Below are 14355 nucleotides of genomic sequence, written 5' to 3' on the forward strand. Positions count from 1 at the left end.
GCGCCTGTAGTCCCAGCTACTCGGGAGGCTGAGGCAGGAGAATGGCGTGAACCCGGGAGGCGGAGCTTGCAGTGAGCTGAGATCCGGCCACTGCACTCCAGCCTGGGCGACAGAGCGAGACTCCGTCTCAAACAAAAAAAAAAAAAAAAAAAAAAGAAAGAAAAATCTTTGAATATAATACAGCTTGAAGCATCTGAATTAAGTCTTATGAACCAGTCATGCCACAAATGCTATACTTACAAGCAGTCATTAAAATTAAAATATATTATAATGCTGAGTTTTTAAATAATGTACATATTAAAAATTATTTAAGTAAAACAAGAGATACTGAAGATATTCATACAAATATCACTGTACTCTACTAGGCAACTAACATCGATTAACACAAAATTCCTTCTATAATTGAGATTGTTTACATAAACAAAGCAATCTTTTTAAACGTACACTAACAACGTTACATATAATTAGTCTAAGAACTTCCCCCAAAATGTACTCCCGTCACTCTATAGTTGGATGAGGATAGCACAGAAATAAGAGATTTTTAAAAAGTAACATTTAATGGAGAAGCAAGAGTTTCAATATAATTAAGAAGACCATCCAATCTTCACAGGATGCCCTTATTTTCACTTCTTTATGTCTAGGCTTCCTGCAGAAGGCATTTTTAGAGAAGCCTTTGCTAAGATGTCTGATAAGGATAAAAACACTGTATCTAAGAGGGATCCGCTATAAAGCAGATACTGTGACAGAAAGCGAACTATTAAAGAGCAACCCTAATCACTTATATCTGACAGATGAAAATGGCTTACAATATGTCTAATCCAGATGACTTATATGTCATAGTTTCTCCATATATCTCTGGTCTACTCAAGTAAGCCATAAAGAGTCAATGTCCAATACTGAAAAATATTTGCCCTAAAACTTGGAACAGTTGCTAAAATGAACAACATAGATTTCTGTTCTACAGGCTATATATAAATCTTTATCTAACATTTTCAAAATTATGCCACTAGAACTTTCAAATTATTTTCCAAGGACAGCAAAATCTAACAACCAAGTCACTAAGACAACATAGCATATTTTAAATTATATTTAAATTTTTAAGTCTGTCAAATCTTTATTACTGTCTCCTACAGCCTTTTCAAAACTGTTATAACATGCTTTCAAATGTTTTCTCCACAAGGGAGACCCATGGACAGAAGTTATTAAAATATCAAAGCCTAATAAAAAGGTGTTAAAATATTTTTAAAATGTAATATAATGAGTTGTTTTGATGGATTACTCCACACAGAAAATAATTCAAATGTAATATACTTACTGCCAATTTTGCAATCAGAATCAGAAACAGGAATGAATCAAAATAATGCCACTCCAATGTAAAAACACTACCTCAAACATACTAGTGACAGTTGGGTTTTAAATCTCATGTGCATACAAATTATGTTCTAATGAAGTTGGTTTCAGGTTTTGCTTTAGATGCAAAAGGGGAAGACACTGGCAGTTGTATGTGGTCAGAGACTGTAATCATCAATAGAAACATTAGTTATTCATGCATTTAAAAACTTGAAATTCAAATATAAAACCATTCATTTCTCAACAGTCTACATTAGCATTCTTTGTTAAAATCGCCCTGAATTTAAAAACTAAACAATTTCACAAAGCAGAGACCTATTTTTACAATTCTAATTTCATCAATGGGTTATGCTTTGCAGTATAAGAGCAAAGCGACACAAGAAATACTCTTTATGATTTTGTGCCTGGCTTATTTAACAAGAAAATTCAAATTAAAAAAACTTGTTTTAGATTGCATCTTATTAAAAATGAGTTAGGTCATTTTTTCCACACAAACGGAAATATATATATTGGTAAACTGCCTCTGACTTGGAGATTTTACACATATAAAATGGAAATATAAATACTGGTAATCTGCCTCTGACTTGGCGACTGGACACACACACACACACACACACACACACACACACACACACGTGTATATATCTCTTCCAAATCAATGAGTAAATCCCCCTGGATTATACTCCCAGTCAACTGATAACCATTTCTTACGTATCCTTTATAATCCATATGTTATAAAACGCATTAGGGGATATGAGAGTGCACATGATACAATAATGTCTGTCTAGGAGCTGACGACCAAATGGAAGAAATGCACAAATAAACAACTACATTTTAAAGAAAGACTATAGGCAACTTATGAGGAAGGACAAAGGAAGGTATCCTAGAAAACATAATTAGTGAGCTGAGTTCTGAACTTTTAGTTGGAGTTTTCTAAGTAAAGGAAAGAGGAATATATTCCAGGCCAAGGGAACAATGTGTGCAAAGTGACGGAAACATGAAACAGCAGGGTGGACGGAGGAACTGATGACAGGCTTGATGGTGCTACTGCAACATAGGGTACATGATGGACAGTGACAAAAGTGGAAGGGGTAAGGGAGCTGGCATCTTCTGTAGCTTTCTATGTCATGCTAAGGAGTAGAGCTACTTTTTGATTATTGATATGGAACAACACCACATTTTTAGAAGGGGTGTGTCATGAAAAGATTTGTTTTAGAAAAATACTTTTTTACCGTGTAAACTAGAGTTGGAGGTAGGGAAACAAGTATGGGGATTGCTGCAGTTCAGCAGAGATGAAGACAGGACAGATTTCAAGGTCTTTCTCAGATGCATTAGACAAGTTTTAGTGACCACTAAAACTATGGAAGTGAGAAAAGTCAAGTACAATTCACATTTTCTAAAAATGTGAATAAAGCACTAGTTAGTTATTGGCTATTATTAAATAATATTACTTCCAGGGTAGCCTATGGTCATCATTCTTGCATTCAATAAACCATAACAATCAAAACTGTTGAATTAAAAAAAAATTGTGTATGGTTCTAGAGTTACCTCATAGCAGGCATCAGAATCTAGACATGTGTATACATTCTGCTGCATAGTTAACATGTCTTGCAGCAACATTCTCCAATGAGACTCACTGACAGGAGGCTGCCTGGAACAACACATAAAAAAGAGAAGGAAGAGGAAAAGAAAACAATTAATAAAACTCTTTCTTCAAATGGTCAAAAGTTAAAAAAAAAAAAAAAAAAAACCACTCTATATACCACATCAGCTCCCAAATGATCAAAAGGAATATATCTCCTTTAAATTGACAGGAGAACACTTGGATTAAAGATAGAGGGGAAAGCTGGGCAGCTATGCTTCAATGCTAGAGACGGTGACAAAGCGGCCTGTCATAGCCTGCGCAGACACACGCTGAAATGGAATTGAATGGTAATTATGGTAAAGGTAAAGAAGCTGTGTTTCTAAGGTAAAATGAACCATTGCAAGATAAAGCAGCTATGATACAGCAGAAAAAGCACTTGATGACAGAGGTTGGCTTCAAATTCCATCTTCATCACTCAGCAATCCCTGTCAAGAGGTCTTCTGGACCTCAACTGAACATTCACATCCATAGGACAACCGCAGGCCGCATCTGCCATCAGCCTGGGGGACAAGAACCATGGCTCACCAGCAGGGCAGCATCAGTTGCTTCTTACAGTGAGAGTACTGGCAGCAGTCCACAAAGCAACTCACAGAGCACTCCAGGAGTTCTCTTCTGAGGTGACTGCCCCAGTAGAAGGAGCCAGACCCTCAGAGAGTAGTTCTTGGCGTTGCTGTGTTTAGGAACAAGCTACATGTCATGAAAGAGCCAACATCTCTTGCAATGCACTCAGGAAAGCCCAAAGCATAAAGCCCCCGTCAGGTATTTCTACTTCATTTACAGGTCCTCCAGGCCAGAGGCAATTTACCAATCAGGGATCTGTTTTAGCTAAGTAGTGAGGCCTCTATAATCTAGATTAAAAACCACTTTATATTGATTTCCAGAGTTACAGAGCTAGAGAATTATGGTCAGATTCTCCTACAGCAGGGGAAAGGGTTTTGTTCCCAAATTCAAACAAAGTCACAACTTAGTTGTGTGATTGTGAGCAAGTCATTTAATATTCCTGACTTTCACTTTCCTCACTGAAAGCCCACATCAGTGATAAGCAATAAATGAGATTAATTTTGACAAAACACAGGCATTGAAGCAACGTGCTCCTAAATATAAGAATAAGCTAAATTACCCATGAATTTGAATAAATTTTCTAATTTCCCTGAACTTTAGATTCCCTTTTTGTATAGCATAAACATTAACTTTTACCAAAATATATGAAAAGACCCCCTCTATTTTTCTGGTATGTAATAAACATTCAACAAATGTGAATGAATGAATCTGAAGTTACAAATACATCTCGGTTTTTTATTTTTTAAGTCATGTGTATGATTCTAATATTGATTCAAGTAGGAGAGACAATATGCTGTAATTCTCTCTGCCTCTCTCCAAAGTTCATCTTAGTTAAATATACATGAGTTTGAAATCATCATTTATGTTTACTTTCTAGTCTTGACATTCTACATAATCATGAATATCATTATTCAGGGAGAGCAGGTTTTTGTTTTAAGTTGGTCAAATACCAACTAGATGATGTTTCTTTTTCATGCACCTTTTTATTTTTGATCTTTTACAATGCCTTTAAAAATCGTCACTATGCATTAAAAACAGGGCAGATAGATTGTATGTGTTTAATAATTATTGCTATAGAAAAAGTATATATTTGGGATAATTACAGCAAAAAATAGTCTTTATAATTTTTTCTCCTAAAATTTTTAATAAGCACATGCTTCATTTGCTGATGCATTTTATATTTATTATAAGAAAGGAAGAATTACTCTTGTTCCATATGCAATTAGGCATAAGAGAACACTTTTTTTCTTCCAGCAGACAAATACACAAAACAAAATGATATATTTCAAGTATTTCAGGACAATCCATGAAATGTTTCCATTTGTCTGACCTGGGTATGTGAAGTCTTTAGGCTTCAAAAAAACTGGAGGGTTCTTTCAGATTTCTTACAGGCAGAGAAGTAGCAGAATGATGGATGAAGTGAGTGTCCATCTTGCACACACTTGATAAAATCAGACCTAGGCATTATCTAGCTAAATTCAATTTCTTATAGCCCAGCTGTTCTTCTGGAAGCCATAAACACTGGGGCAGATGGTACTAATGTTTTCTCGCACATGGCTAGCCGTAAGTAAAGGTTCTAATAAAAATAAACTCATTATGCATTATTTACAATGGCCTTTTAAAGAATATATTCAGTAAATAAGAATCAAGAGAAGAACTTGAAGAAACTAACCAAGAGTTTTGCAAATTAACAGACAGATCCCTGAACACAAACGCATTAGTTGCAGCTTTGGAATAGATGTGGATTTCCCAGGGAGAAATAGTGTACCTCAAGTTAGTAAAACGTGCATTTGTGACAGATTTGCTGATATCTGCCACCCTTTAGAATATGTGTAAGAATATTCTGTGGGTATTGAAGCCCAAGCCATGGAAGTATGCATAAAATAATTAAGATTCATTTCAAGTCAACTACTATGAAAACAGGCATCATATTCTCTTATATATTCACAGTAAACAGATTACCATGAGTAGAAATTAACTTCAGGGACTCTGTAAGTATTTAGGGAACTAATTCGGGGCTAGGGGAGGTGGGTTGGTAGGTAATCTAGCAGCAATTACAATGCTTTCCTGCTGAAAAGTAGATTTTAGAGTAAAATCAGCATGATCTTGGAAATATTGGCCATCCATTTGTAGCTATAAAGAAATCTTAAGGCATTTAAATAGTCAAAGTTATCTAAATTACCAGAGAGGGCCACTGACATGTAAGTTCCTAACTGAGGTGTATGGTGGCTATAACACTTGCACTAGAGAGATTACGATCTAGAAGGGAACTTAAGGCACATGTGTTAATGACTGTAGTATAGTTGCAGTGTAACACCATATAGCTGCAACAGACAGTAAGAGAGGTAGATACGGCCAGGCGCAGTGGCTCAAGCCTGTAATCCCAGCACTTTGGGAGGCCGAGACGGGCGGATCACGAGGTCAGGAGATCGAGACCATCCTGGCTAATATGGTGAAACCCCGTCTCTACTAAAAAATACAAAAAACTAGCCGGGCGAGGTGGCGGGCGCCTGTAGTCCCAGCTACTCGGGAGGCTGAGGCGGGAGAATGGCGTAAACCCGGGAGGCAGAGCTTGCAGTGAGCTGAGATCCGGCCACTGCACTCCAGCCTGGGTGACAAAGCGAGACTCCATCTCAAAAAAAAAAAAAACAAAAACAAAAACAAAAAGGTAGGTAGATACAAAATGCTAGGCAATTTCTAGGAAGGAGAATTCAATTAAGCTTGGAGGAGTCAAACAAGGTCTCCTGGAAGATGTGTTGGAGTCAGCTCTTAAAAGATAGAAAGGAATATACAATAGTGTGTTTTTACTGCTGGGTTTTATTTTTACTTTGATAGTTGGGTTAAACTGAATTTCTAAATCCTAAAATTTAGGTAAACAACATATGTTTAAAAAGTTCTTGAAAAGTTACCTTTGCTTAATTCTACTCCTTCAGGATTAGTGCTTGAGGTGCCTTTTTTCCCCAGTCTTCTTTACATTTTTATGTAGTCTCCCTACAGATCTGGAATTTAACCTTCCCATACACACATGGGGATCATTCTCAAATCCGTAACTCCAGTTCGGACTTCTCTGCTGATCTTCATGTCCATCCTCACAGCAGCATCTCCACCTACTGTCCGGCAAGCACCTCCAAGTCATACTTACCCTCTATTCTATGCATAAACTAAATGACTAATAGGTCAAAAAGTTATCGGTTTCTTTATGGACCATTTGGATATCATCTAATTGAAATGTCTTTCAACTCTGTTGCCAATTTTTCTTTTCTTTTTTTAAATATACATTTGACATATTATGTTGCCAATTTTTCTACAGAGTAATCTGTTAGTTCTCTCATGGCCTTCATAGCCTTTATAAATATTCTCTTCATATTCATTAAGTGTATCCCCCTCTGGACCAGGGAGGTACTATATCTTTTTCTTTGTAAGCCAGACATCAAGCATAATACGGACACAAATTATGTTAAAATCCATAATAAAGTATTCATTAAATAATGTAAATAAACAATTCCATAAATAAGTGCACAATTATAAAGTATGAATATTAATTGTTCAGTTTTCCTGTCTCTGTTGTAACTGGCTCTAAATGAACTTCCAAAGAACTTAGCAAAATTTCTAATTTCATTAGATGTGCTACTTTAAATGATGACAATATAGAAAGAGACAAAATGAAACAAAATTTTTCCAGATTTTTAAAATCTGTCATTATCTTTTCACTCACTTATTCTCACTTACTCCTTTGAAATGAGTAGCTAAAAATTATCAGTGCTTTAAGCAACACATACTAAAAAATAAGTAAGTCATTCATTCACAGTTTTTTTTCTTTTAGGACAGTGTCTCACTCTGTTGCCCAGGCTGGAGTCCAGTGGCAAGATCTCGGCCCAATGCAACCTCCACCTCCTGGGCTCAAGCAATTCTCTAGCCTCAGCCTCCCAAGTAGCTGGGACTACAGGCATAAGCAACCATGTGCAGCTAATATTTGTTTGTTTTTTATAAAAACAGGGTTTTGCCATGTTGCCTGGGCTGGTCTTGAACTCCTAAACTCAAAGTGATCTGCCCGCCTCTACCTCCCAAAGTGCTGGGATTATAGGCATGAGCCACTCTGCTTGGCCCATTCACCAAATTTTTATTAAGCAACACATTAAATATTTTCTGAGCATCACCTATGTACCTGTCATAATGTTTGTATCAAAGATTCTATACTTGTGCAACTCTCAAATGAATATATACATTAGCTGGAATTTTTATTAGGAATGCAGGAAAAAAACAGAGGAGTGAGAAGAATTGACATCTTTCCACTACTGACTCTTCCAATCTATAAACATGATGTATTCCTCCATTTCTTTAGATCTTTAACAGATCTCAACAATGTTTCATAATTTTCATATAGATACTTTTGCATATCTCATGTTAGATTTATTCTTAGGTATTTAATGTTTTGATACTATCATAAAGTTTTCCACTTCATTAGTCCTGCACATCTCATGTTAGATTTACTTAAATATTTAATGTTTTGATACCCTTATAACATTTTCCACTTCAACAGTCATGTAAGAAATGCGTATTTTAAAAAGACAATGAAATGCCACTATATACCCATCTAAATGGCTAAAATGAGAGAAAAAAAATCAGTATCCGGTATTTGTGACGTAGTGGAGTGACTGTAACTCTTACATATTGCTGAGAGAAATATACACAGTACAATTTTGAAAAACTGTTTGGCAGACTCTCCTAAAATTGAACTCAGGTATATCCTATGACTCACCAGTTCCACTCCCAGGTAGATATTCAAGTGAAGGACAGAAATATGTACACCAGAAGACAGATAAGTACAAATTTATTCATAGCAGTAGCATTAATTACAGGAGAAAATGAGAAACAATTCAAATGTCCATCAACAGAGAATGTATAAATAATGTGTTATATTCACAAAATGGAATACTTTACAACACTGAGAATGAACAAACTAAGGTTATACCAACAATACAAAGGAATCTCACAAACAATGTCGAGAGAAAGAAGCTACATGCAAATGTATATACTATATAATTCCATTTATATAAAGTAAAAAAAAAATGAGGCAAAGTTAATCTATAGTGTTTTAGTGTTTTGAAGGGGGGTAACTTATAGCACAAACAATCCATATACATACACTCAGTTCTCATTGCTGTGAACTTTTCATACACATGGATAGCATCCTACTTTAGCAACCAGACTCCTGTCTGAGGACTTCCACTGCCAAAAGGCATGCTTAGTTATGCTGGAAGTATAAGGGAGTTAACACTCATCAGACCAGTCTGCAAACAATGATAGCCACGAGAGGGTAGCTGAGTAATCCTCCAACTCCCAGATGACCCCAGCAATACTGAGCCCTAGTCCACAGTGGAAAACCCCCTTATGTAATATAACCAGTATTGGCTCCTTTTTCTTCCCTGTATCAGTTCCCCATTCTCCTACTGATGCTAGGCTAGAATTACCTTCCAAACAACTTACACTCTAATCTTAGCCTCAGGGAAGCCCACATTGACAGAAGAATAATGCACTATTTCTTCACTTAATTGCTGTCTACATGGGTTTGGTATGATCATTTTATAAAAATGTACGAAGCAGTAAACATCTTTTTTATAAAAAAGAGTTGATGGTATACTGTGGAGTTAGAACCAGAATCCAAGTCATCTGACTCCCGAGTCAAGATAATTTCCTAATATGACTTCCTTACAGGAATTTAGAAGACATGAAAGACATAGATCAAGGGGGACTTCCAAAGGGATGTTCACATTCAGAAAAGATTAAGCAAAAGGAAATGAATTAAATCTCCAGCCTAAAACAAGTAAAAGTACGCAAAAATAGTGGACATCAGGCAATAAAAGACAATGATCCCTGAGAGATAAAACGAAGTCTTTTTTGTTGTTGCTGTTTGAGACAAGGATCTCACTCTGTCACCCAGACTGGAGTGCAGTGGCACGGTCATGGCTCACTGCTGAGATGACTCTTAAGACTACCCCAGTTTACTGCCTTGAGAAAGATTCCAGACCACAGCACAAGAAAGGAAAAATCTAAGCAGACTTGTGGACTCCCTGCATTGAGAAGATAGAACTAAAATTCCAGAGAAACCAAAGCACACAGAGCACATGCAGGACGAAGTGCCAGGGAGGACACAGCAGAACTGGAAGAAATTCCCAAGATGTGCAAAGGATCCCTGCAAATATTCAGCCAAGTAGAAGCTATAAATGCCTGCAGTTAAACTGCCCGAGGCTAGGCAAAGAGAACATAATGTCAAGCTCATACCCGCTGGAAAACCTCAGGACACACGGGCATTAAGCAGAGTCTTAGCTCAGTTATAGGGAATAATTAGCCCTAGAAGGAGCTCTTCCTCCACCTCAAATGCAAGAAGCAAAAGGATTAAACTGTTGGCAAGTAAATTAACCATGTCCCAGAAAAAAGTACAAGATTTACAATAAGTGCAATAAATGAGACATAGAAAACTATTGCATGTTTTCACTTATATGTGAAATAAAAAAAATCAAGTATAAAGAAATAGACACCAAAACAGTGGTTACCATGAAGGGTTGGATGGGACAAATAAGGAGATGCAGATTAAAGGATACAAAGTAGCAGACAGGTAGATGAACAAGCCTAGAGGTCTAGTATACATGAGAACTATAGGTAATAAAATTGTCCTGTACATGGGATCATGCTAAAAGAGTAGATTTTAGCTACTCCTGCCACAAAAACAAAATAAAATAGATAACTATGTGAGATGATGAATGTTAATTTGTTTCACCATAGTAACCTTTTTACTATTTATATGTATCCCATCACATCACGCTGTATATTTTAAATATATAAAATAAAACAATTTTTTAAAAAGTTATAAAAATACAAAAATATGATAGCATACAAGAAGGAAAAATTCATAATGTCTAGTATTTAATAAAATTATTTTGCGACCAGGAACGGTGGCTCATGCCTGTCTGAGCCCAGCACTTTGGGAGGCCAAGGCAGGTGAATCACGAGATCAGGAGTTTGAGACCAGGCTTACCAACATGGTGAAACCCCATCTCTACTAAAAATACAAAAATTAGCTGGGCATGGAGCACACCTGTAATCCCAGCTACTTGGGAGGCTGAAGCAGGAGAATCCCTTGAAGCCGGGAGGTGGAGGATGCAGTGAGCCAAGATCACACCACTGCACTCTAGCCTGGGCGACAGAGAGAGACTCCATCTCAAAAAAAAAAAAAATTATTTTACATTGAAATACATGAAAAATATGACAGATAATGAGGAAAAAATTGTTGAAAACCTACCCAGATATTAGATGGGTATCACAGATGTTAGAAAGATGTTTTTAAAAAGAAGAGACATGTCAGAAAAAGCTGGTGTTAGAAAAACAGACAAGAATATTTTAAAATGTATTATAACTGTTTAACATATGTTCAAAAAGTTAATGAGGCATGAAAGTTTAATAAAAACCAAAATTGAACTCTTAGAGATTTAAAAAAAAAAACTCTTAATGAAAAATACAATGAATGTACAAATTGAGACATTAGAGAAAAAAATATGTAGTGGACTTTGGAGAACAGTGATAGAAATTCACCAAAATGAAACCCAAATACCTAAGAATATTAAAACCAACAAGTAACACAGTACTGATGAGCTGTGAGACAACATGAAAGGTCCTAATGAATGTATAATTGGAGTCCTGAAAGGAGAGGAGCAGAAGAAAAAGGAGAAGAAATACGCAAAAATTTTCCAAGTTGGATGGAAACTATAAACCCAAAGATCCAAGATCCAAGATGTTTTATGAAGAAAACTATACCATGAAATTAAATTTGAAACTGAAGTCAAAAAGAGAAATTCACAACAGCAATTTAAAAAATATGAGAAACACATCAGAAACAGATTAAGTCTGACAGCAGATTTCTCATTGGAAAAAAAATGCATGCTAGGAGATAGTGGAGCAATTTCTGTACCGTAGCATACTTAAAAAAAAAAACTGTCAAATTTGAAGTGTATACCAAGTGACTATATCCTTCAGAGAAAAATGTGAAATAAAAGACTTTTTTAAACAAACAAAGATGAACAAATGAATCACTGGCATCCTAGCACTACAAAAAAAACAAAAACAAAAATTAAAAGAAGTCTTCTAGACAAAAAGAAAATAAAACCAGATGGAAACACAGGTCTACATAAAGAATAAAAACTGCCAGAAATGGTAACTACATGGATAAATACACAACACATTTTTTACATTATTTACATCACTTTAAAAAATAGTTTACTGCTTGCAAATAATAATTACAATGCAAAGTGGGGTTCTTAACATACATAAAAATTATATGATGACAAAAAAGAAAAGCTTGGAGAAGAGAAAGTATCTTGCTACAAACTCATATTGTAGAGGTAAAGAAACAATATCACAGGAAGATCTACCTTCCTGTGATAGCGCAATCTTTTACATAGGAAATCCCATGAAGTCTGCAAAGAAAAACTATTAGAGCTAATAAGTAAGCCCAGAAAAGTTAGAGGACATAAGATCAATATATCAAAGAATCAACTATATTTCTACACAGTAGGAAGGAACAATCTGAAAATGAAATTAAGAAAGCAATTCCCTTTACAATAGGACCAAAAAAGAATAAAATACTTAAGAATAATTTAACAAAATAAACGCAAGAATAGTACACTAAAAACTAAGAGATCATTTAAAGAAATCAAAGAAGAACTAAGTAAAGGGAAAGACATCCTATGTTCATGGATTGGAAGACTTAATATTGATTTAGGATAGCAACGTTCTCCAAACTGACCTACAGATTTGATGCAATCCTTATCAAAATTCCAAATGAAGAAATTGGTAAGCTTATTCCAAAATGCATATGGAACTGCAAAGGCCCTATAATAAACAAAACAACTTTGGTGAAAAAAACAAAGCCGGGAGACTGTTATCTAATTTCAATATTTAATAGAAATCTGCAATAATTAACACAGTATGGTATGGGAAGAAAGAAATAAATGGATCAATGGAACAAAATAATCAAAAATTAAGTCCCCATTTACACAGACAACAGATTTCAAAAAAACTGCAAAGGTAGTTCAGTAGAGAAAGGGTGGCTTTTTAAACAAATGGTGAGGAATAATTAGACCTAAAAAGTTTTTTGATCCATACTTTGAACAATAAGCAAAAATGAACTCTCAGAATGGTTCATGGATCTAAACGTAACATGTAAAACCAAAAATTTTGCTAACAACGGTAGGAAAAAAACATTGTGGCAAAGCATTAAAAAAGTACAAATTGATTAAAAGGCAATTTTTTAGAAAGTATACTCTTCAAAACACAAAGATAACGAAAAGACAGGGTACAAATGGGAGAAAATCTTCACAAAACATATATCTAATAAAAAGACTTACATCTAGAATATATAAGAAAAGTCCCAAAATTCAATAAAAAGAAAAATAACTCAGTTTTAAAGACAGGCAGAGAAAACATGCAGATAGCAAATAAGCACTGACCACACCAAGTGTTGATGAGGATAAAGAAGAGCAATGTAGGACGTAGCAACCGTAACTCTCCCACGAGCCTGGGAGGAAAGCAAAATGGCACAAATCCTTTAAAAAACTGTTTGGCAGTTTTTGAAAGTTAACTATTCATCTACCAAATGATCCTGCCATTTCATCCTTAGGTATTTGTCCAAGAGAAGTGAAAGCATATGTCCACAAAAACACTTGCAAATGAAGTCATAGCAACTTTATTTGTAAAAGTCAAAACTCAAAATAACCCAAATGTCCATGGACAGAGAAGTAGTAAACAGGGTGTGAAAATTCCATACAATGAAATATCATTCAGCAAATAAAAAGAAACAAACTACTGATCCATGACACGATATGGATGAATCACAAAATAATTATACTGAGTGAAAGCCAAACAAACACACAAACAAAAAAATTACACTGTGTGATTTATTTATATAAAATTCTAGGAAATGCAAAGTAATACACAGAAGTAAAGAAAATAGATTAGTGGTAGCCCTGATGAGGAGAAGGGAGCATGATAACGAAACGCGAGAGAGAAAGGATTCTAAAGGAGTAATCAAAAAACTTTCAGGGGTATTGGATATGTTTATTATCTTAATCATAATGATGGCTTTCCCATGGGTATATACATATATCAAAACTTATCCAAATTATACTTACACTTTATGTGCAGTTTATTACTAGTTATAACACAATGAGGTTGTCAGAAAAAGAGAAATACTTTTGAAAATATTTAAAATTAATTGACCCAAGTATCAATTAATTTTATTACTCACTTCCGGCCGGTGTGCCTAGTCAATCTAACCATCAGCTTGCGTGCCTCTTCTGAGCTAGACTGAGTGTTTTTAACAAATGAAATTGGTTTCTCGAGTCCATGTTTTTCCAAAAGTTCTGACACACTGTAAGTGAAAAAAGGATTATTTAATGTCTTGCTACCAAACAAAAAGAGTCTAAGAATCTTAGGCATATAGGTTGCACTTCAGTGTTTATTACTAAAAAAAATTATCCCATAGTGTAATCCAATTTTACATATAACATTGATTCTCAACAAAAAAGAAAAAAAAATCTAATAATTATATAACAAATCTTACCTTTCTCATTGACTTTTATTAGAATGTAGTTGGGCTAAGTAGCATACTAAAAGAAAGCATGACCTATCTTTATCTCAAAAATCTTTTTTACCACAGCACCTGTCAGTAAAATAAGCCAAATCTATACTTTCAGTACAGTTTTAATTCTTATTAATCCTATTGAGTATTCTGTTATAAGCAAGAC

The 14355-nt window shown here is 35.1% G+C and overlaps 1 protein-coding gene across 2 annotated transcripts in view; it reads right to left on the reverse strand.

Annotated features, from left to right (window-relative positions):
* NBAS (NBAS subunit of NRZ tethering complex) overlaps window positions 1-14355 on the reverse strand; it is a 459930-nt gene that overhangs the window by 280015 nt on the left and 165560 nt on the right. For both annotated transcript variants that reach the window (XM_030921163.1, XM_010354668.2), the window contains exons 28-29: window positions 13857-13979; window positions 2899-3001 (exon numbers count right to left, since the gene is read on the reverse strand). In XM_030921163.1, coding sequence (XP_030777023.1) covers window positions 2899-3001; window positions 13857-13979 — 226 coding nt within the window. The remainder of the gene's footprint in view (window positions 1-2898; window positions 3002-13856; window positions 13980-14355) is intronic.

The sequence above is a fragment of the Rhinopithecus roxellana genome, chromosome 17, assembly GCF_007565055.1.
Source record: "Rhinopithecus roxellana isolate Shanxi Qingling chromosome 17, ASM756505v1, whole genome shotgun sequence".
In the NCBI taxonomy this organism is placed as follows: domain Eukaryota; kingdom Metazoa; phylum Chordata; class Mammalia; order Primates; family Cercopithecidae; genus Rhinopithecus; species Rhinopithecus roxellana.